This window comes from Phyllostomus hastatus, unplaced genomic scaffold, assembly GCF_019186645.2.
Source record: "Phyllostomus hastatus isolate PE091 unplaced genomic scaffold, TTU_PhHast_1.1 phas_contig_86, whole genome shotgun sequence".
Taxonomy (NCBI): domain Eukaryota; kingdom Metazoa; phylum Chordata; class Mammalia; order Chiroptera; family Phyllostomidae; genus Phyllostomus; species Phyllostomus hastatus.
The window spans coordinates 25,934,614-25,959,303 of NW_025333977.1; the positions used below are offsets into that span (position 1 = coordinate 25,934,614).

General features: G+C 36.3%; 1 protein-coding gene across 5 annotated transcripts in view; it reads left to right on the top strand.

Annotated features, from left to right (window-relative positions):
- Positions 1-24,690, top strand: part of NAALADL2 (N-acetylated alpha-linked acidic dipeptidase like 2) — a 1,144,210-nt gene that overhangs the window by 1,087,090 nt on the left and 32,430 nt on the right. For all 5 annotated transcript variants that reach the window (XM_045851217.1, XM_045851218.1, XM_045851216.1 and 2 more), the window contains one exon: positions 6,077-6,275. In XM_045851217.1, the coding sequence (XP_045707173.1) occupies positions 6,077-6,275 (199 nt within the window). The remainder of the gene's footprint in view (positions 1-6,076; positions 6,276-24,690) is intronic.

Consider the following 24,690-nt stretch of genomic DNA (forward strand, 5'->3'; position numbering starts at 1 on the left):
AACATATTTCCTGTTGTATTCAGTTTAGACATAATTACCCACTGTCTTCTGGCATATTTCGTATTTAAATAATGTTCATTTATCTATGCATTGTACAAACAATGTTAGCCTATTTGAGTATCAGTAAACCACTAGCTTCCACATTTCTCTCTACCTATGTCTTTGTTGATTTAACTTCTTTAAATAACCAGCCATGACGAGATGATTCACTGTGAGTCACACTAAAGTAAGCAGCATGTCGAATAGAAAATGTAGGATCATAAAGGACTGTTGTTTTCTCTGGCTGAAATCATACTGGCAATTTTTTGTCCTTCTCTTTGGGGATGCCACAAGATGTTTTAAAGATGACATTAAGTAGCACATGTTTTCTTCCCAAATAATCTTCTCTTCTGCTTTTAACTAGTATATTCTGCAGAACATAAATCATACTTTTTGTTGTCACTATAAATTGTGAAGTCTAAGCTGTGATTGTGCAATTGTTAGCACCTCTATAACTGTGATAAGCTTGTCTATAGAAGAATGGGTTCTGTGAAATACTATTAAAGTAAAAAGCTATGTTTGTTTGAAATTTTAAAAAAGGTAGTTTTAGTTTATGACCAGTGCCTGTTACTCTTAATTTAAAATAAAATGGAGTGAATCTTTAAGAATACAGCCAGAAAATAGAAACAAAAGGTAGGAAAAAGGGAAATAAACTAAAATGTAAAACTTCTTGGAATCCAAAACTCTGAAGAGAGACCACAATATTAAGTACTAAAATTACCATTTAAAATAAGACAGTTATCAATTTACCCAGGAAATTGCAGAATAGACTTAACAAAGGTTTATGCCAGGTTGAAACTCATCAACTCAGGAAATGCCTGAGGAAAAGAGGTAGCTTGTACAGATACGAGGTTCTGGTAGGTTAAAACTTGTTTCAATTTACTGGGTGCATTCAGCACTGTAGTTCCTACTGTTACCCAGAACTCTTAGAGATTTTGTGAATAGGACTTGTAAGAAGTACCTTTGAGCACTGGTGTGCTGGAATGTGTTGTGGGATCCTGTATCAAGGGTCCTTAAGAAGAACGAATTTTCAGGGAAACACCTTGGCATTTTAGAAGTCACCATAAAGCCCCAGGTATTGTGCAAGGGCCTCACATTCCTTAGAACATTCCTTAGGACATTCCTTAGGACACTCTGACCTCATCGATTTAGCTAAGAATTATCAAAAATGATTTTAGAGATTAAGAAATTGGGCCTAAGAACCAGTGGTTGTGTGTGTGTGTGTGTGTGTGTGTGTGTGTGTGTGTGTGTCTTACTCAAGTGTGTAAGCAGGTTTAGAGCTTGAATATAGGTCTGTCTGACTCAAAGCCCCTGTCCATTCTACCCTCGCACTGAACTGCCTTCGGGGGAGGATGCTGCAGGGTGATGGGGGGCTAGAAGACAGGAGATTCCCTGAGTAGCAGCAATATGTTTCCTCTGGTATATTTAAGGCCTCTCCTGAACTGGACTGCTTAGATCTCAATATGCATCTAAATATCCACTGACTAGTAATCCTTCCCTTTCTTTCTCCCTCCCTTCTGCCCTCCCTTCCTCCTCTTCAATTAATATTGACACTGCTTATAATGTTCAGCTCTGTCCTATTCATCAAAATTTAGAAAAATAAAAAAAGTTTAAGTTAGAGGTAGATTAAAACCCTAGAAGGGTGAGGACAGAGTGAAGAAGAAGGGAAAACTAATCATATTGTTTACAGATGGAACACTACCTCAGCCCCTTGAATGTAGATAAATTGCCATAACTTTCAAAGTTCCATTTGAGATGCCCTTAATTTCTGGACAACTTTGTGATTTGTCTCTCAAGTTTTATTTCTTCCCTGGGATCTACTGAGCATATTCTTGTACACATGAACTATTTAGTCATCCTTGTGAGCATTAATTTCATTTAACACTATTTATTCTCCTTTTGTGGATTATTTATAATGACTTTAGAAACCTATTAAGGTTAGAGATTTAATTGTATATGTCTTTGTCTCTCTCCCAGTACTTACAAAATAACACACAAAATAGGTCTCAGTACTTACTGAAAATACATTTGATATTTGCCTTTGAAATGAAACAGGAAAAATATAAACTGTTTTTATTTGAAATGTAGAAGAACAATTCATTTGTCTCTTGAATAAAATAAAAATAATTTCACTAGGAAATCTCAATTATTTTGTATTATCTTAAGGTTGATTTTTAATATTTATCACAAATTAGTTTGTTCTACCATGTTATAAAAATATTAATAGTTCGCTTTTCACCAGGAGCAAAGTTATATAAGGATCATTTTTAGAGAGTGGATGTTTAATTCCTTTCCCTTTTGTATTATTCCTTCCCTTGTTCTTCAGAGGTTTTATATGCCCACCCTATGGAAAGAAAAATGGTGCCATATTTATAGGGAATGCTGATTAATCTGTGTATAGAAGGAGTGTGATACAGTTGTCAGGGGGGACCATGGATTGAAGAAAATAATAAGAAGCAGAATTTCTGAGAATAAAAACATTAGTAAAGCTGTTACAGTGTTTGTTGGTAGTAAATTGTGGTTAGTTTATGTATTCTGACAGCAATAAGTTGCCTTAACATAGTGACCTTTATGCTTAGAAAATAAAATGAGTGTTTTCCCAATTTTCTGCAAGGAAAATGAAGGACACTAATATTAAGTAATCTGTTGAAGACCATGTCGATGATAATTAAGTAGACTAGGCTGTTCTCTGCTTTTTCATATGGAGTCCTTGGTTTTTAGACTCTATGTACATATTACTTCAAGATAATTATATTAACCTTATCTGAGAGAAATCTTTAGTTCCTATTTCATTTTCTGTGGTCCAATAGACAATAGACTTATTACTTATTAAACCTGAACTGTTAAGAACCTCAGTTAGTCTTCTGTTCTCTGACATGCACTATGCCTTAAATGAAGTTTTATATATTCTTAGTTTTTATGGGTTTTTGTTAAGCCATACTTTAATTCAATTTAGTTTAATTTAACTTATCATTACCCTAAAATAGCCTCTTTTTCATGGTTTTTTTTTGCAATATTACTGATTTCAGCAAGAAAATAAAGGAAATAAAATTTGTTAAGTTTGTCCCAAACATCTCCTTGAGTAATTTTATAGGCATTATTTAAAATAATAGTATATCTCAAATAAGTCATAATCTTATAATTCAACATTCACTTAACAAAATTTCTATTGAACAGCTACCATATGTAAGGTATTGTGCTGGAATCTAGAGATACAAAGAGAGATAAAATGTATTTGTGGATATTGTTGTCTTCTTTCGAGTCAGGCAAAGCAGAGGGACGTGGAAGATGTAAATTAAAATATTACAGATGCCGTGATCCTGTGGTCCAAATACCATTCACATGTCCAGTCGTTAAACAAAATGCAGCTATAGTTTCGAGAGTTGGGCAAGTAGTAGTGAACAAAACAGACAAAAATCGTTTTCCCTCACAGAACTGACATTTTAGTAGGGATCATAATGATTGTAAGAAAAACAATCATTTGGTGTTAGTGAACCCTACGTAGAAAAGTTGACGTTACTGTCTGGGTTTTATTTAAAGGGACAAATGAGCTCTAATTAACTCAGAAATGACTATTAGGAGTCTTGAGAACACCAGTTATATAGCAAAATGATTGTGAACATTGCAAGTAAAGCTACTTTTCAATCTGTAACCTCCTCCCCTTGAGGCAGTGCACAGGTGAATGCTGTGGAAGGCAGGTTTCCACCCTCAGGGTTCTTTCTGGTTCCAGGCAGTTCCTAAACCTGTCAATTCTCTATGTCTGCAGCACCATGAAAGATAAATTCATTTAAAGCTAAATGAGTTAGAATGGCACAATTCATCTCACTTGATTCAGTAGTAATGTCTTCAATTCTGTAGTGTATGTTACATCAGAACAGATTTTTCTTTCCTAAATGGAAGACTCTCAAGGATGTCAAACTTGTTTTTACTGTTGTTCAGTCTTTCAGTTCCAGCATAAACTAAATGTCTTATCCATCTTGTTCTTTCCTTGTGCCAAGGTGTTCCCTGTTATTTTCCATATAGTAATGTCGGTGAACCATATCATTCAAGAAAAACCATATCTTTATCAAATAACATTGGTATTATATTGTTATTTTGGGGGCTAGATTGTCTGAATAAGCAAAGATCTCTCCTCTCACAATCTCAAGTTTTGTTTGAAATCAAACAAGATAATTATTGAATATAAAATGTACTATAAAAACCTCAAAATGTCAAAACCTGTGAACAATAGACTTTATTTATATTGTCAGTTTCAGTGACTAGAAAGTTTCACAGAGGATTCCTTATATCCCTATAAAAACCACTTATCTCTACATAGTTTTCTTGTTGGATTTCTTTTTCTTTTGTTTTTGGATTTTTATCTTAAAATACTTTATAAAATCTATTTTGTTTATTCTGTAAACAACTGTTGAATGTCAGCCTGATGTTGGGCTTCAAAGAAAGTGACATGTAAAATAGTCCCCATCCAAAGAAAATGAGAGACAAAAAGATCTTGGTATTAGTGGTTGATAATTCTACAACAGACGTATTCTATATGTCAGCTAGTTCTAACTTAGTTTTCCCTCTCTTTTTTTTCTTTAGTATATCATGTCTCCACCATGTTTCTTAAACTTGAAAATGTGTGGAATAATTTGACTACCATGTTAAAATGGAGATTCCTAGGTTCTACCCCTATAGTGATTCAGCCGATCTGGGAATCTGAATTTCAACAAACGCTGGGTATTTTAAGAGCTGGTAACCCTTGGACTTCATGTGGAGAAAAAGTGCCTTCGTGATATTTTCCTTTTTGCCAGAGATTTCTCCAAGCAAGGGCTTCATTCAGCCTTTCATCTGCTAATCTCAATGCCAGGCTGTCAGGACTGCCAGTTTAGATTTACTAGGTCCATGTTCATTTCATTACCTGCACTTGAAATGATTCTTGGCAGTGATCTGCTGACCTCATTGGAGTCAGTTGTACCTAGTTTCCTGAGAATGACATCATGAACTGTTGTCTTGCCAAAGACTGGCTCTAACAGTGGAGATATATGGAAGAAGATAAAGAAGGAATGCCCCTCTTATGGTATCATAAAAAAAATGCTTTTTAAATGAGGTGTTAAATTGCATCAGCTGGGAACTGCCTACCTGTAGGGAACTACTTGACAAGTATTATACACCGAGGCACAGTAACTAGCCCTACATCACACAGCTACTAAATGGTAGAGCATGGATTTAAACTCATTTGTTATGACCCCATGGTCTTGTGGCTATAATTACTATATGAATGCTGGCTTTTTCTTAGTCAAAGGAATGATCTGTGATCTCTTTGCTACCTCCATTCATATCACAATGACTTTCCATAAGTTTGGCAAACAAATAAAGAATCAATAACAATAATCATCTTGAAAGGAAAACAAAACAATACAAACACTGCATAGGATAGTTTTCAGGGTATTCTCAAGTCAAAAATGTATATCAACTTCAAATTACAGAAAAATTTTAAACAAAAAAGCCCAATAGAGTCATAACAACACAAAGTAGCATAAGTCATGTTTTCAGGGAAAAAAAGGATGATAACTCCTTTGAAAATGTTTTTCCCAGAAACACAGCATCATGAGCATGAATATTTGAGTCAGAGAGATCCGTCTTCCAATTGTGGCCTGTTATTTACTTGCTTACTGACCTAGGAAATTCTCTTTAATTAATTCTCAGCTTCTGTGAAATAGACATGACAATACAAGGTTTCGCAAATATTAAATGAGATGATTTTATCATGTGCTCAATCCAGTGCCTGGAACATAGCAGTCTCTCTATGTTCCCTACATAGGAGGATACAGTCTCCTATGGAACATACAGCCTCTAACAGTACCTATTTACTGGTATTATTATTAGTGGTAATTATTAGTAGTAGTATTAGTGATGGTAAATTTAATATGCTTAGTAGAATATAATACGTTTATACAAAATATTTTTGGTGAAATGAATGCATCACAATTATAAAATGATAACTTTGCTCCTTTGAGAATGTCTCTTCTGAAATGAGCTCATTTTTCTTCACCAGGTGATCAACCCAACACTCATCAACTACTAGCCCTGGCTTCACACCTGCGGGAAAGTGCTGAACTCTTCCAGTCAGATGAGATGCGTCCTGCTAATGATCCAAAGGAGAGAGTTCCTCTGCGTGTCCGAATGCTGAATGACATTCTCCAGGACATGGAGAAGAACTTCCTGGTTCAGCAAGTGCCACCAGGCTTTTATAGGTAGGATATGTGTCTCAAAATTTATATTTTTATATCCCTCAATTAAATTTTCATTTATTTTTTTAGAATATGTATCCTCTGTGAACAAATTTTTTTAAATGAAGAACAGTTAGTATATCTTAAATTTGAGGATCATTTTCCTCCTCCAAAGAAAAATCTAGCTGCATAAATATAGAATAAAGGACACTTGGTTTAGCAATAATCATATAGAAAATAATTAAGAAACTTTTTTGACATTAAGGTCAGTATGAGTCAAATATGATATGGGTACTGAAAAACATCAGTGGAATTATAGGTTGTGTTGGGAGAAATACACTTCCATGAATGAGTCAGGAGATAAGCCCATACTATTTTGTCCTAAAAGGTCCAAAGCTTGAGCACTGTGTTTAATTCTAGAAATTAGATCTAAAAAAGGGAGTTAAATATGTTTATTCAGGGGAGAGTGGGATTTAGATGAATCTTGAAATGACCAGAAAAAGAGGTATTTGTTTGAAGGGTCACAATAGAATGATTTCTGAAAGCATTTAAACAACTTTAACAAATATTTTACTAAAACAATCTTCATATGGAAGGGGACTCGATTTAGGCTCTTAGAGGATAAGATGAGTACAACCTGTTTTGGTTTTTGAGTTCCTGATGTAGTAGAAATTAAATTAACAGGAAAACATTCAGCTTGAAAGACTATTACATATTTCAAATTTCTTAACTGTTTGATTCTTCTATAAGACACAAAATACATACATGCCCTTCTGTGTAGTAAATGCTAATATTATGTGTGTATATGTATAAGAATTATATATAGATATCTATGTACATTCTCTGTGTGTATGTATGATGTGTGTATGTGTGTGTGTGTGTGTGTGTGTGTGTGTGTGTGTGTAGTCTAGTCCAAGGTTTATCGTGAGACAAGGCAGAGGATGAAGAAGTATTGGGGGAAGAGTGAGACAAGAAGACTTAAAACTCTCATACGTAAAGGACCTCAAATTTAGCACTTGTACTACATTCATCCCTCTATCTGTATATCTGTAAAATAATACCCTGGACTAGATATACTGTGTATTACCAAAGAATATAACGAGGACTAATGAATTGAAGCATAGGAATACAAGGCTTAATTATATATCACAAAGGAGTTTCTAACAAGCAGTGATCTTAAAAGACTAAATATGATGCTCATTATCACTGTAGGTATTAAAACATAAGCTGAGTAGCCCTAAGCTGAATATCTGGACTACCTGAGGTTCAAGGTGTCTTTAATACAAAAATTCTGTGATCTGACAAATCATTTGATTTCTCACACCTTAAGTTTATGTCTATAAAATGAGATGAGGAAATGAGACACCTTTTTAATAAGAAACATTTTATACTTCTGGCATTTGTGATTTTTCTTTATGATTTGAAACCCTAATCACATTTAAAATCCTTATTTTATATAATTTCTTCTGACAGTATGACTCCATGTCATAACTCTTTGGGAAGCATTCATTTATTACAATAGATAGTTTGAAAGCACGTTGCTCCATGTACTCCTATAAGCATCAGAGCCACTGAAGTCCCCTCCAGTTAAAAATGCCTGCCCTGATGAGGTTATATTCCAGGGGCGCTAATGGGGAAATAGAATAAAGAAAGTAATTAAGTAAAATGTAGTGTGTGGTAAATATAATAAGTGCTAAACAGAAAAATTAAACCACATTATTAAATCCAGCATTAAAAAAAGTCTTTATCAGAGTAGGTAAATTATATTTTAGAATATATTATGTAAGATAATTCTATTTTCTTCACTTTTAACTTATGAACATTCAGAAATTAATAAAATAATAAATTAATATCTATGTTATATATTATTATATAATAAAATCTTTCTCCATTTGCCTTTTTTGGCACATGCAGTAAAGATAGAAGACCCCTATGATCTGACTTACATGTCTGGTAAACATTTTATTACCCCTTCATTAATATTTATAAAAAAAAACCTCAATTTACTTTATTATTCATTGTGAAGAGAAAAGTCAGTATTTGTCTTGCTTTGAGTTAACTATGATTAAGCAAGTGATAGTTTTCCTGTTAGTAACATGATTACAGGACGCCTGTACTCCAGTGTGCAAGCTTGAAAATGCTGATTATGATAATGTTCTAACTTACATAGCAGACTTTAGGATTGAAAGCTTATGACTCAGTATGTTGGCATTATTTTAAAGTATCATGATAGTTATTGAGGGGGTTACTATATTTATTAAAAGAATAGAGCTTTCCTTAGCTATATTAATTCACATATATATATATATATGCCAGCAGTGCAAATAAATTAAATAGCTTCATTTTGATTTATATGACTGAGCCTTATTCCAAGATTACTGTGTATTTTACTTCACTTATGAAATATATAGTGAATCACCCTACATTTTCTTCTTGGTACAGAACTCACATTTCTAAATATTCTGGATGCAAAAAAAAATTCAAAATTATAAGGCTTTATACTCTCAATCCTTATAAGGTCCCCTTTTATTGGAGAGGACATGTTCAAAGAGAAGTGGTGGGTGTGACAGGATGATATGCAGTTTAGGGAATTGGAAAAAACTGATTATTTAAAATGGCAACTATACAGAGAGAAGATAAAATCACTAATTGAATTGTGTCAAAGAACATTTGGTGAACAGTTCATTTTTTTAAGTTAAACAACCTTTTGAGATGTGATTCCTGTAAGAATTTCACTCTCCAGCCTGATGGTGTTATGACAAATATACAAGAAGGAAGTCAAAAGTCATTTGCTTTTTAAGATAGTCATTGTCAGAAGTTCACTGTATAGAGCTAAATATTGCATTTGGAATTTTTGATCACACCCCAAAGGGCACTGCCTCAACAAAAGTGTCACTAAACACTGAAATATTTTTGGAATATGAAAAGAATGTTCCCTATAATTTGGCATCAGATGATTCAAAGATTTTCAGTCCTAGGATATTATGCCTAAAACTGTCATTTCTATAAATAAACCTCCATTAAACATGCTCTGTGCAAGTATACTGATGGAAACTGGCAACAGAAGATTCCTACTTTCAAGGAATTTAATCTAATTCAAGAAGTAAGATATAAAAATCATAATTTAAATAAATTTTCAGAATACTTATGCAAAGTGCCCCACGAGTGCTACAGGCAAGAACACTACTGGATTCAGTTAAAAGATAAACTATTATCTTGTGGCAATCAAGGATATCATAGGGAAAGGGAGACATTTATCTGGACCTGAGGGAAGGGTAAGTTGCCCAGTAACTTAGGGAGTGCTATAGACTGAAAGTTTGTATCCTCCCCAAATTCATATATTGAGACATAATCTCCAATATGATGATATTTGTAGGTGGAGCCATTAAGAGATGATTAGGTCAAGAGAGTGGCCGTAGAGTCCCCATGAATGGGATTAGTGATTTGGTAACCTAGCGATCCTAGACAGCTTTCTTACCTTCCTGCCATGTGAGGACACGTCCATCTGTCCACCAAGAAGCAGTCTTCACCAGACACTGAATCTACTTGTGACATGCTCTTGGACTTCCCAGCCTCCAGAAGAACCATGAGAAACAAATTTGAGTTGTTTATAAGTTACCCAGTTTATAGTATTTTCTCATAAGCAGTCCATACTGACTAAGACAGGGGACATTTCCAGGAGAGGACAGTGTAACAAAAGATACAAAGGACAAGTTGTCTGTAATATGCTGGGGAGTGGAAAACAAGAAGTGAAAATAGTCTGAATAGCTAGTAGGTTCACGTGTATAGAGAGCAGGAGGAAATCAAATTGTGGAGTGTCTTCAATGTGCTGTTGAGAGGTTGGGGCTTCATTTTTCACACAAAAGATCCATGAAGAAATCTATGTCATGAGGAAAAGTTATTTGAAGCTCCAGGTAGGGAGCACTGCAGTTGAGAGAGAACAGAAACATTCCAGAAGACTGTGGTGTAGGAAAGATACGGGGGAACAAGAACATGCTTCGGAATATTGGTATCAAGGAAGAGCAAAGACCTGACTTGGAAGACAGACTTAAGAAGGAATTGATGAATTTAGTGACTGAGTGGCTATGGAAGTCTTAGGGAATCCTTTGTTAAGATTCCCCTGGGGCTAGGCAGATGAAGCAGGGCTGGTAGTGGAAAGGAGCTAATCTCGGTCCATTTCTCCAGCCAGTTAGTTAAGGCACTCAGTATCTCTGGGTCTCTGTGTATTTATTTGATAATCTGTTGTTAAAGATAATTCCTAAAGTCCCTCAAACTCTAAGTATCTGATTCAATGGACACTCACAGAATTAAAACCCAGGGAATTGTTCTAATCCTGTGCGAGAAGAGTGGGAAAGAGTATATTGAGAGACTGTTAACAGCATAATAAAAAGCTGCAAAGGGATCGAGATACTGAGCTTGTTAGGCAGTGGGGAACACATGAAAGGACATATATGCTCAGAGACCATGAAAGTGAAAGTATTACAAAAATATAACAACTAACAAGCCCCAGCAATGTAAAATCTGATTCATCCCCTCTGAGTAGGAAGGGGGTCATGTATTTTAAGAATTCTGAGTCTTCTCTCTCTCCCTTCCTTTACTATAATTCCAGTAGGTACCACTCTAGTATTCATGAGGACTGGGGTGTCTGGCAATGAGTTCTTGCTGCATCTGTGTCTTGTTATTGGATTCTGTATAAATATATGTAGTTATTATTCTGCAAAAGCAGATAGTGGTCTGACCCAGTAAACTTATGCATTCTCCACTACAATAATATGTTTTCCTAAAAAAATATAGACTATTTCTAGAGCAGTTTTAGGTTTAGAGGAAAATTGAGTGGAAAGTAGAGTTCCCATATCACCTGCAGCCCTTCACACACACATAGTTTTCCCCTCCCAATACACAGGTTCTCCCTATTATTAACGTTGTGCAATGTGCGGTACTGGAAACGAAGCACAGGGGAGTCCTGAGTCTCTGGGTGGTGGCCCTCCTAAGCCTGATGGGTGCGGGAGCGCATGTGGGCCTGCAGCCTCGGAGTGTGGGCTTCCTTCACAGCCAAACGAAGATGAGCCACCTGGTTGGTGGTGGATGAGGCAGTGAGCCTAAGCCCTTCCTTTGTTTTCTCTCCAACAAATCTTGCCACCATACTCAAATCCTCCTATGAGTGTATTCCGGAAATGCTGTTCCTGTGATACCATGGAAGAATCTTATTTTCAAACTGGTCTGGCAGACTCACCTTGGTCCTGGTCCACCTTTGGCAACAGTACCTTTGTTACAATTGATGAGTCAATATTGATACATTGTTCACTAAAGTTCATGGTTAATATGAGTGTTTATTCTTGGTGTTGTACGTTCTATGGGTTTTGACAAATGTATAATGACGTATGTAGAGCATCATACAGAATAGTTTCATTGCCGTAAAAGTCTCTGCTCCACCTATTCATCCCTCCCTCCCCACTCCCTGAGCCTCTGGCAACCACCAATCATCTTATTCTCTCCAGTTTCGCCTTGTCCAGAATATCATATAGTTAGAATCATGGAGTATGTAACCTTTTCAGGCTGGCTTCTTCATGTAGCAATATGAATTTATTTCCTCCATATTAGCTTTTTAACCACTGAAAAATATTCCATTGTATAGATGTATCACAATTTCTTTAACCATTCACCCACTGAAGAACTTCTTGGCTATAGTCAATTTTTGGCAATTATGGATAAATCTGATACACACGCACACATATACATACACAACACACATGCAGATTTTTGTGTAGATACACATTTTTAGCTCATGTGGTAAATACCAAGGAACATGATTTCTAGGTCTAAGGTAAGCCTATATTTAGCTTTGTAAGACTGCCAAGCTGTCTTCCAAAGTGGCTATACCATTTTATATTGCTACTAGCAATGAACGAGACTTTCAGTCACTCCACATTCCTGCAGAATGTTATGGCGTCAGTGTTCTGATTTGTAACCATTCTGATAGATGTGTATTGGTATCTGATGACTTAGTGTTGAGCACCTTTTCCATATGCTTATTTTCCATCTATATGTCTTCTTTGGTGAGATGTCTTTCCATATCATTTGCCTATCTTTTAAATTGAGTTGTTTTCTTCTTTTTAAGTTTTAAGAGCTTTTTAAAAAATATTTTGGATACCAACCCTTTATCACATTATAGACAGAGCAAATACATTTTCCCAGTCTGCGGCTTGCCTTTTCATTCTCTTAACAGGGTCTTTTGCAGAGCAGAAGTTTTTAATTGCAATAAAATCTAATTTATCAAGTTTTCTTTCATGAATTGTGCATTTGATTTTGTATCTAAAAATCCATCATCACCACGGGAGCACTTATATTTTCTTCCATGTTGTTTTCTAAGTTATTTCCTAGTTTTGTGTTTTACATTTAGGTTCATCCATTTTGAGTTCATTTCTGTGAAAGGTATAAGGCCTTTCTCTAGGTTCACCATCTTTGCATTTGGATGTTTAGTTGTTCCAGCACCATTTGTTGAAAGGTCTGTGCTTTCTCCACTGAAATGTCTTTCTTCTTCGGCCATACAATATACTTTTAATATTGTCTTTTATAATCAGCAGCTCACTTGTCCAGAGTAGAATAGCTTTAAGAATTCAGAACATGGTATAGCAATGATATTATAGGAAGACTAATAGATTTGGGATTTATAAAAGTAAGAAGGGATTTGAATAGAAAAATTTCTCTTTTACCAATTGCATGCGTTGGAATAATTAGCCACTCTGAGACTTAGTTTCTGATTTTTAAAATACAAAAATCTTGAAGCACTATTAATATTAGGATAAATTTAGATAAAATATCAAGATAAATTTAGATAAAATATCAGGATAACATTAGATAAAATGTGAGAAGATAATTTACAAACTATAGAATTTCATACAAATATTATAAATTAATAGCATTTTTTGTAACATTTTACTATTTTTACTTCAGGCTTTGAGAGTTTTCTGGGTCCCAATGCTTCTTCTCTACTTCTCTCTTAACAAAGAAGAAATACCTTAAAAATTTCTCTTTTTCCAGGGTCACTGAAGTAAGGAATTTCTTTCATTTTTAATTTTCAATAAACACTTCCTAAAAGCTTGCATAGCAAGAGGTTGCAACATCCCATAGAAAATAAAATGTTAGAGTAAAATGGAATTAATTATGCAGTTTTTAAAAACAGTAAATGGAACTAGAGGCATAGAATCATGAAATGAATTAACAGCTCTAACAGGGGAGGTGGGAGGTGAGGACTATTTGAAAGAAGGTGAAGGGATTAGTCAAAGAACATATATTAAGAACTTATGGATAAAAACAATGACATGCAAAATAACATGGAAGTGGGAAGCAGATGGGGGGAGAGAGGCGAAGGGGGGAAATTGAGGCAACTGTAATAGCCTAAATAAGCCTTTATTATATGAAATGTTAAAGGGAGTTATCTAAGAAAAAGATAAAAAATATGAACAGTAAAATGGCAACAAACCCACAACTATCAACAACTGAACCTGAAAAAATAAAAACAAACTAAGCAAACAACTAGAACAGGAACAGAACACAGAAATGGAGATCACATGGAGGGTTATCAGCAGGGAGGGGGAAGGGGGAATAGGGGAAGAGGTACAGGAAATAAATAACATAAATGGTAGGTAGAAAATAGACAGGGGGAGGTTAAGAATAGCATAAGAAATGTAGAAGCAAAAGAGCTTATATGTATGACCCATGGACATGAACTAAGTGGAGAGGAATGCTGGAGGGTGTGGGGGTTTTAGGGCAGAGGAGAACAAAGAGGGGAAAATGTGACAACTGTAACAGCATAATAAATGAAATATATTTTTAAAATAAAAATAAATTAAAAAGTAAAAAAATAAGAACAGTAATACAATAAACACAATTAAATAGCATTAGCTTCTAAAATGTGGGCATTCTAAGTAACGCACTCTTCCAACAGGGAAGCCTTCTCTCAAACTACTTTCTTTAGGTGTTCAAGAAACACTATCAAAGCCTCCCAGTCTCTTGGGGCAAATTCTCCTATGGTTTAAGGTTTGAAGTTTGAACCACTTTTTAGATTTTGGCACCAACCATTTCATGCTTGAACTTTAGTATCTTATGAATAGGCATTCTTTTTAGCTTATTTTAGCAAATTTCAGCAAAATTCCTGGCCTTGTCACACATTGTTGCAGTGCTTAAGGGCATGAGTTCTTGAGGCCACTGTTCTGTCTTGATATCCTTTCTTCACTTTCTTCACTTGCCCCTCTCCTGGCCTAAATAGTCTCAAAATGGGGGCATACTAAATATTGTCATCTCCTTTTTATTTAAGTGAGTGGACTAAACTCTACAGATGTAGAAAGATCTTTGATTTCAAAATTTCAGTGTATAAGTAGAAAACAGCAGGATTTCAAAACTGCTCTCAGCAAAAATAATTGAATCTTAAAAATCAAATAAAAATAAAAACAAAATAAATGAACAAGCAGAACAGAAACAGAATCATAGATACAGAGAATGTTACAATGGTTGCCAGATGGGAGGGTTTGGGGGGAAGGGCAAAAAAGAGAAGGGATTAAAAAGTACAAATTGGTTGTTACAGAGTAGTCATGGGGATGTAAAGGACAACATAAGGAATTCAGTAGTCAAATAATATATGTGCAGGACCCATGCACATGGACAACAGTGTGGGGATTGACTGATGGGGTGGTTTGGGTGGAGGGGGACAAAGGTGGAAAAATTGGGACAACTGTAACAGTATAAATAATAAAATATCATTCAAATAATAAAAATATGATTGGCAAAACTTTTCTCTTAATAGACAGTTCCAGACTGAGTGCAAAATGTATCAACATGACTTCACATTCATACACTGGGCAAGGGCATCTGCATAAAATTGCACATATAATCTCTCCACACATTTAAAGAGACAGTAGTTAAACAGTAAAAGCTAATGAAGTTTTCCTACCTGTTACTGCACTATTAACTATGGTTACATGGAACTGTGGGGTAATATTACCAAAGGATAGGAATTTTTAGTTGCTTTGGGGAGGAGAATCAGAGATCCACCACTGCATTTGTATTGCAATGTTTTTGATTTAAGGATGTAGGGAATTGTGAAGGAAGCAAGTATAAGTCAGTATTTAATGCCGACTGCTACATAGAAATGGGACTCTGGAATAGATCCTCTAGCACCATGATTCAAAATAAACGAAAGGCTAACTATTTTCTTTAAAACAAAACTGTCAGTTATGCTGCAATATTGTCTTGTTTTTCTTTCTAAATATGATATTTCAGGTTATTTCAGGTCCAGGGGGGTTAAGTAATCTCTTAGGGGCTATCTAAGGAAATACATTTCTAATATTATTTTGGAGGGAAGATACTTCTGAGTTCCAAACAACATGTTACCCAGGACTTTTTGAGGCCTGATTCACTTGTAAGCTGTGGGAGAACGTGTGTGTGCGCCTGTACGTGTGTGGGGATGTCTGGTTTTGTGTCCATATAAAAGCTGCGGGAGTGGGTTTATAGTGAAGGAAGTCCTTTCCAACATAGCTGGAACAGCCATGAGGAATTTCAGAGGATAATTTCAAGCTAGTCCAAGCCAAAAGAATTTTTTGTTTGCATTTTTGAAAGCAGAAAAATAGCAATGTAAATGTCAAGATGCTTCTGCCTTGAGCCAAGAATAAACAAAGCAAACAATCCATTAAAAGTACTTTTCAAACACATAACCTCCCAAAACTTTGCTTTTGAAATATGTTAGAACTAGTTTACACTTAAGCAAGCAATGGCATTAGGCAGAATATTAAAAGCACATTTTTCAGATACTCTCTGTAGTCAAACTTTCCCATTGATTGTACATCTGACTTTGTTATGTATTTGCTTTTAAGAATTGTGAGAGGCTAAAACTCACACCTCCCAAACCATTTCAGAGGAAAAGGGATCTCATTACATAGTTTTCATGGTGTTTTAATTAGAGTTAGTTATATAAGTACTAATGGAACCTCATGTTCCACATTTGATTGGGATAATTACTACTCTGGGCTGTGCTTTCTCTTTTAGTGACGTGTGGGTGGGCTGAATGGAGCTAAAATCCCACCATTGTTTCTCTTGTCATCAATTCTTTTAGCAATGCCTCTGATTTCTTTAGTCTATGAAAAAATAACAAATGATTAAAAATTACCATGTTGCTTTTAAAAAGGCCGTTTACACAAAAGAATCTGTGTATGAACACAGAGTTTAATCTACACAATGTAAAATTTCCAAAAGAGTGTTGAGGGTCCAGTTCGTACACAAAATCTTTACAACGCTTATCATTATATGCATTCCCTTTTATCTTTCTGTGAATAAACATACACATTAGCTTTATAATTGCATATCACTTTCATATTTTAAAGCTTCTAATTCTAACAGGAGCAAAAAAAGCTACCAATTTGAAAAAGAAACCAAGTTAATATACTGAAATCCAAGCTTTCTTAAAAAGTAGCCCATTTAAAATTAAGACAAAGAATGTATTCCATTGTGACAGATAATTTTCATTGAAATTTGATTTGACATTGAAAAACTTCTTTCAAGCCCTTGCTGGTGTAGCTCAGTGGATTGAGCATGGGCTGCAAATCAAAGCATCGCAGGTTCGATTCCCAGTCAGGGCACATGCCTGGGTTGTAGGCCACGGCTCCCAGCAACCGCACATTGATGTTTCTCTCTCTCTCTCCCTCCCTACCCTCTCTAAAAATAAATAAATAAAATCTTTAAAAAAAAAGAAAAAAAAAGAAAAAGGATAGGTTAAATTTTTCAATATTTAAAAAAAACTTCTTTCAAAAAGTTTAGTTGACAGCAACTGCTTTATCAGTGTAATTAGTCTGAGATCCAGTCTGCTAGTACCACAATAAAAATCCATGTGTGCACACTAATTACATTTTATAAAAATATCCTTTAAGTTTGAGATTTCTTTCCATCTAAGTGAGAAAGAAATTACTATTGTTATATTTGCAAGTCAAGACACCTTTCCAGTCTAAGGATGAGTTGTTTTTTATGGTATATTTAATAATATTCAATATTAAGACTAATAATGGTAACAACACTTGTCACAGAGTAGGATTTACTCTGTACCACATACTGTGTTGTATGTTTTCACATATTATCTGTAACTCTTCCAACAACATTGCAAGGCTGGTTTTATTACTCCTTGTGCACAGATGAGAAAACTAAGGCTCAGGGAAGGTTTAGATATGGCACAAATGGGGATTGAAACTGTCTTGTTTTCTCTAAAACCGCTGCTCTTTATGCTAGACAGTGCTACATATATTTGATCCAGATTATGCCTAGTTTACTTAGAAGTCAATATATTTAGTTAGATTTTGGTGCAAATACAGCCAAATATTAAATAGACTGATTTCCTACAAAGTTGGTTAAATTTCATTTGTCCTGCATTTGTAGAACTACATCTCCTAACTCTAATTTTTGCAAAAGTACATATGTGAGGCATCAAAAGTATCCATATGTCTGGAAGAAAAAGATATGCCCTATTGTACTGAACCAATAACATAGGCCTGGCTGATGTGACTCAGTTGGGCATCTTCCTGTAAATCAAAAGGTTGCTGGCTCAGTTTCTGATTGGGGCACAGGCCTGAGTCAGGGACTCAATCCCCAGAGTGGGAGGATGTGCAGAGGGCAACAAGGGAATGAGTCATACTTCTCTCTCGTGTTGATGTTTTCCTCTCTCCCTTCCTCTCTCCCTTCGTGTGTCTAAAAGTGGTAAAGAAAAATCCCAAAATATTTCCTACCCTTTAATATTACCATAAATATTAGGTTCAGTTCAAAGGGGAGGGACATTTATCTGCTAAGTCTCATACATCATAGTGAGAAATATTTTCCCATAAATAACAGGGGGGTTTAGAGGAGGAATTATTACACTAGGAATTTAGAGCTGTGGGCTTAAGACCTAAGGGGGACACTGATCAGGTGATCCTCTAAATCGATTAACTTTCATGATATTCTTCTTTTTTTTTAAGATTTTATTTATTTATTTTTAGAGAGAGGGGAAGTGAGGGAGAAAGAGAGGGAATAAAACATCAATGTGTGGTTGCCTCTACACTCCCCACTACTGGGGATCTGGCTGGCAACCCAGACATGTGCCCTGACTGGGAATTGAACCAGTGATGCTTTGGTTCACAAGCCCACGCTCATTCCACTGAGCTACACAAGCCAAGGCACATTCTTCTTTAAGAAAAGATAAACGGGCAGATATCTGTGATAATAGAAATATTAGTTGAAGAAGTATTTATAACTATAATGAAATGACTTATGATGTCTTTGAAAAATAATTACTGAAATAATTATATCAATGAGAAGAAAAATAATAAAAATCTAGTTTATCCATGATACCACGTTTAAACATTTTAGCACTTGTTTCTTTCCTTTATGTACTTTCCTATTTTATCTATAATCAGTACAACATAGAGTTTCCATGCATATAAATATCTTGCTAAAGAGAAATAAAACACAGGATTATGCTCAATATATTCTTTGTACTCACTGAAGCAACTAACAGTTTATTTTGCTACATAAGGAAACTAAAGTACTTGATTGCTGTATAGAACATATGTTTAGTAGATCAAATGCTTAAACATCAATTTGTATTTGCCAATACCTAGATTATTAGGAGGAACATTTTCTTCTTGTAATAAGAAAGTAGGTCTTTGTACCCCCCCCCACAAACACAAAATGGAGCAGGTATCGTATATTGAGAAGACACACATAGAAAGAACTGAGAACTGATAGCGTGATTCTGTAAAGTACATATTTGTCCTCGTAACCCTTCCAGTGGAATATTTTGAGGAGAAAAAGGGGCACAACTCTTTCCCTTCCCTTGGTCACCTCAAGGGTTTTCCAGCCACTGTTTTTGGTTGTGCTGCTCATCCAGTCTGCTCACTAAGGTCCTGAGATGATACCGTTTTCAACTGATGAGAAATAGTAAAAGGAAGCTGTTAACTATACTGACATGACATCAACCTGGAGATTTCTAAGGACAATGGACGAAATGGGAATTATTCACCCTGTAGTCTATTAATTGAACTAAACATAATATACAATTTAATATATAGTTGATGTAATCCTAATAAAAATATAACAAACCCTCAAACAGCATATAGTGGGACTCAAGTATTTACTTTCTCTATTAGACAAGTTTCAATGACAAAACTAGGAGGCCATCTGGTTATTCAAAGTAAGAATAATTTTAATGGAAAGAATTAGAACTGTATGTTTAGTGCAAGTGTTGGAGATGAAAGGTCAAAGAATCTTCCACTAAGATTCATGGAATCAAGATCTAGCAGAACTGAAATAAAAGTTCTTTTCTTTAAGTGACAGAATCAGGTGCCTGACATTCTCAAGCAGGCAATTTCTAGCTCTGAGAAACTCCATGAATCTCATTTCTGCCATTTCCCTCTCTGCCTGAAACCATTTCTGAAGAGTGGTTTCACATTCCCCTCTGCCTTCCAAAGCTTAAGTGATTATTGATTTAAATTGTGTATCATTTTCTGCACTTTCATAACACTCATTGACTACTTTATTCAGAAATAACAGCTCAGCCTTTTATCATGTTTTCTCTGGACCTTGGAAGAACTGGGATCTGCCTCGTGCTGCAGTGGGTGGTGGTGGTGGCAGTGAAGGATGATGAGGAGGAAAATGTATATCCAATACCAGGTTTTATTGGGAATTTTTAATTCATAGTATATTTCTCTGTCAAGCAGAGTTTAGGGACTCAAGGACTTACTAAATGTAATATACAATTTAATATATAATAAGTTTAGGGACTTACTGCTTATGAAAATTTTAAGAAAAAATAATAGTCATGTATAAGACATTTAATATACTTGATGCTCATTTCCTATCTTCACAATAACATGCACAGTAATTGTTGGAGCTAGTAGTTGCACCCAGGCCTTTCTTGCCTCAAAAAAGCTCTTTTACTCTACCATACTCTGCAAGGATATTCATGGAAGATCCTTTTTTTTCCCTTGATGCTTTATATATTTTTTTTCTGATCTGTCAGTCACTCATCCTGATAGATATCTCTTCCATTTTGTAGGTAAGAACTCTGAAGTTCTTAAAAAAAAATAAATGCCTCCCCCACAGTTACCAGAAATGGTAAATGACCTAAATTAGTAAACAATAAAATTTAGTTGCAGCCATTCTGAGATTTATTTTTAAACAAATCTATGGCCACTTTAAAATAGCTTCACAGAGAAGAATAGAATAAAAAGAAAACAGATTTTTTAAAAGTTGAGATAGCCCTGACTGACTGTATCTCAGTTGGTTGAGCATATTCCCACAAAGTGAAATGTCTCAGGCTTGATTTCCAATTAGGCCACATGCCTGGGTTGGGGGCCTGGTCCCCAGTTGGGGGCATGTTAGAGACAACTGATCAATGTTTCTCTCCCACATTGATGTTTCTCTCCCTCTTTTTCTCCCTCCCTTCTCCATGCTCTAAAAATAAAAGAGTAAAAATAAAAAAAAAAACAATTAAAAAGTTTAAGTAAATAAAATAATTCTATTTTGAACCAGAAAAAGCAGAAATAGAATATATTTTATCTCACACACAAAGAATAGACATTTAATCCTTTGTCACTACTCAGACCTAGGCTGTAGGAAGAAGGCCCTTAGGTTGGGTGACAGTATGTTTCTTGCATTTCCTCTGATTATCATGTTAACCTTATTGCCTTTCTCATCTGTGAGTTAGAAATTAGGGACACTTCTGTCCCGGCTGGCATAGCTCAGTGGATTGAGCATGCAGGCTTTGAACCAAAGCATCACAGGTTTGATTCCCAGCCAGGGCACATGCCTGGGTTGCAGGCGATGGCCCCCCACAACCACACATTGATGTTTCTCTCTCTCTCTCTTTCTCCCTCCCTTCCCTCTCTGAAACTAAATAAATAAATCTTTAAAAAAAAAAATTAGGGCCACTTATACAAAATATTTATCTAGATTACTACTGACTTAACTGCTACTGATTCTATTTATTATTTAGCAAATACTTGATGTTTACTAAATGGCAAATTATGACAGAAAATGAGAATACAGTGGTCAAAAATATAAATATTAACCCTACCCTATAGACTTTATCTTTAGTGGTAAGAAAAAAAATAAGCCACCAAACAAATTTGTAACCACAAACACTGAAAGTGTCTAGATGTAAAGAAACAGGGTTTTTTCTTCTTTTAATGGCTAAATTGATTGAGGGAGAGTAATTTAGGTTGATACTGGGAAATTAGACAAGAGCCAACTAGAGCCAAGAGCCAAGAGGCCACAGACAGAGGATTAGTTGTTATTTTTCATTGCATTGAGAACCTGATTTTAAGCAGATGGTGACCTTATCTATCTATCTATTTATCTATCTGTCTATCTATCTGTCTATCTATTTATCATCTATCTGTCTATCACCAAGTAGCCTGGGGTTCCAATACCTGCTGCATAACACAGAAATAGGTGAGGAAGAAAAGAGGTTTTTATTAACAGTGTTCCCAGTTTGGGGGACTCTGGGAGCATCCCTGCTCCAAACTAACTTCTTCTGTAAAACACAGAAATCCCCTTTGTTCCCACAGACAGAAGTCTGAACCCCTACACAGAAGTTCTCCATCTTGTTTACCTGTCTTTTTGGAGCCCAAGGCAGCCACACAAATGGGTCTCATTAACATGGTTCCCAATTTGGGGGAGCTGACGTCTCCTCTTCTCCAAGCCATTCTCCTCTGCAAAATACAGAAATTCCCCTGTTCCCAGAAAGACAGAAATCCAAATCTTTGCCCGGAAGTCCCCAATCATGCCTGCTTACCCCACCTCTCCAGCTTTCAGGCTCTGTCTCTCTGTTGTGCGAACTTGTGAGTTCATGTTGCCATCACATTGTGCAATTTCTCTCTCTCTCTCTGGGGGCCTGGGCTGTGCTACCAGATCATTCCAGCTGGTCATGCAGAAGAAACTCCTTTCATGGGGTCCCAGACCTCCAAAGTTGCTCATGCCCCTGGGGCTGAGAAACCATCCTACCTCACACATCTGTGTGCTGCTCTCAGGGCCAGAGCCTGTGGGGCACCCCAAATGCTCCATGCCCTACCCCAACTGGGGGCGAAGGTTGAAGAAAAAAGGGAGTGCTTCTGTGTGTGTTTTGTTTTAAAACCTTGTCCTGGAAGCCCATTGATGATGGAGTGTCTGGCTTTTAAACCAATGTGAGCTAATGTCCACCATGTTTGTCAGTCCCCCCACTGTCTTTAAACCTCTTCTAGCCACTGTTTTGCAGAAGTGGGCAGAAGTTTCCTAGTCATGCAAGGCATATAAGACTCATGGCCAGAAGCAAGGTGACCAGCACCACAGCTCATGCAGGCTCTTTGCAGACTATGTTATGAGCCACTCAGCTAATGGAGCAATGCATGCTGGTTTGCACAGCTGTGTTGCCTTTGTTTACAGTTGCTCCAGGGAATGGAAGCCTAATAAACCCCAGCTCCACTTTAAATCCAGGGTTGCCTTTGGCACTTTCTATAATTTCTTTTCAGGGTAGTGGGAGGTGCTGGTTCTAGGTGTTTCTCTCCCACTCCCCAGTGATCTGGCCAGACTCCTCTGTTACTATCCCCACTTTAACACCTCTGGGCATTGTAATCATACAAAGACAAATGGGCACAGGTCATGTTCCCCTGGAACTACATTCTGCCGGCCAAGGGGCATAGTCCTACCTATCCTCTGGTCCAGAGATACCTAACAAAAGGGGTCTGTAGTGGAGGAGAACCCTCATGCAAGGAAGAAGGATCTTGCAAAGTCCAGGTCAGTTGGCTGCCCCTGGGAAGTTTCATGTGCAATGTTGAAAGGATGGTGTTGTTGGACAAGTTGACATCCTTGTCATACTCTAGAGGTAACAAATTTGTCAAGAGGGTTAGAAGGCACAAACAAAATCATAACCACTATGACACAGGTAGGAACTAATTCTATAATGTCGCACATTAAGAATGGAGTGGTGCCCTTGGAGGAACATGTGCAAAGCATGTCCCACCTGTCTGAAGCCCTTTTGCCCACTGTATTAACTATGCTCAGGGGAATATTCTAGGATTCCCCCTTTAATACTTTGGCCCTTTTCTGTCCAAGCCATTAGGAGAAAAAAGGAAAGCAGTTTTAAGCAAAGTCAATAGATGCCCCATACTTCACCAACTCAATTATATAGTCCAACCAAACTATTGAGTATCAGGAGGCAGTGATGAAGATGAGCTTCTCAAGTGAGGCCTACGCTGTGTAAACAATCACCCAAGTAATTAAGATAAGCATATACCTTCTGAAAACAGAAAAAAACACACAGATTAATTCACACAACTAATCACAAACCAGACTCTGAGTCAACAATATTGTGTTTTGAGATGCCCAGTTGCAAGGCCTTTGCTGGAATGACATTAAACAGTGACAATTGTATAGATCTTCTCTGTCTGTAAAATGAACACCTCTGGTGATGTCAAAAAAAACCCATTCAGCCTTCAAGTAAAAACAAAACTTTGAAGACAGTTAACTGCATGGAGTCCAATGTCCACAATTCAGCATTGTGATTTTGCTCAAAACATAATCTTTCTCTTTAAGACCATTGTCACTGTCACCAAAGGGACTACCTGTTTTTAATTTTGCCTGATTATTTGCATAAACACAACAAGAGCAACAATTGATCAGTTGATCACATAGATTCTTTAAATCTGCTTTGCTGAAAATTATGCAAGGAATCTTTAGAGTGGCCCTTAGTCAGCCCTTCAGGACACAGAAGCCAAACTATAACCTGCAGTCAGGATTTGCCTACTGTACCTACATTCCTCAAATCCTTGAGGTTTCAAATGTACCTTAAGGTTCATCCCTTGCCATCTTTTAGGGAAGTGACCTTAATTCCTTCTCTGGAAAGACTGTCATGAACCACACAACAAAACAAGGTACTAGGCCATTTTTTTCCAGGGGGATTTTGTTAGTTTTCAAAGTCAATCTCCATTCCTGAAGGCTTTCTGGTAGCAACCAAGAGTCCAGGCATGCCTTCTTCTGGTATTATATTCCAGTCAAAGCCTTGGTTAACAAAACCAGCCCTGGAAACTGGTCTTATTGACATTACTCACTTACTAAGAATGTCACTACTCACTTACTAAGAATGCCAAATTCTGGAGGGATCTGGTAGGGAGAAAAACACAATGCAAAAGTGGAAATCTTTGTCCTTTCAATACCCACCAAGATTACATCTCCATTCCTTTTAACTTCCATTACTTACTTTCCCACTTAGTGCAAAGTTTTAATTCTCAGAAACCTCAATTTTCTCTCAAACCAGAAACAAAGTGAAACCTAAAACAAAGACAGAAGGGACTGGAACCAGCTGCAGAACCTTGTCTCAAACCAACCAGTTACACCAACTGGTCACCTAAGTAACCTCTACCAGGTCCAAATGGTATGAAGCCCCAAT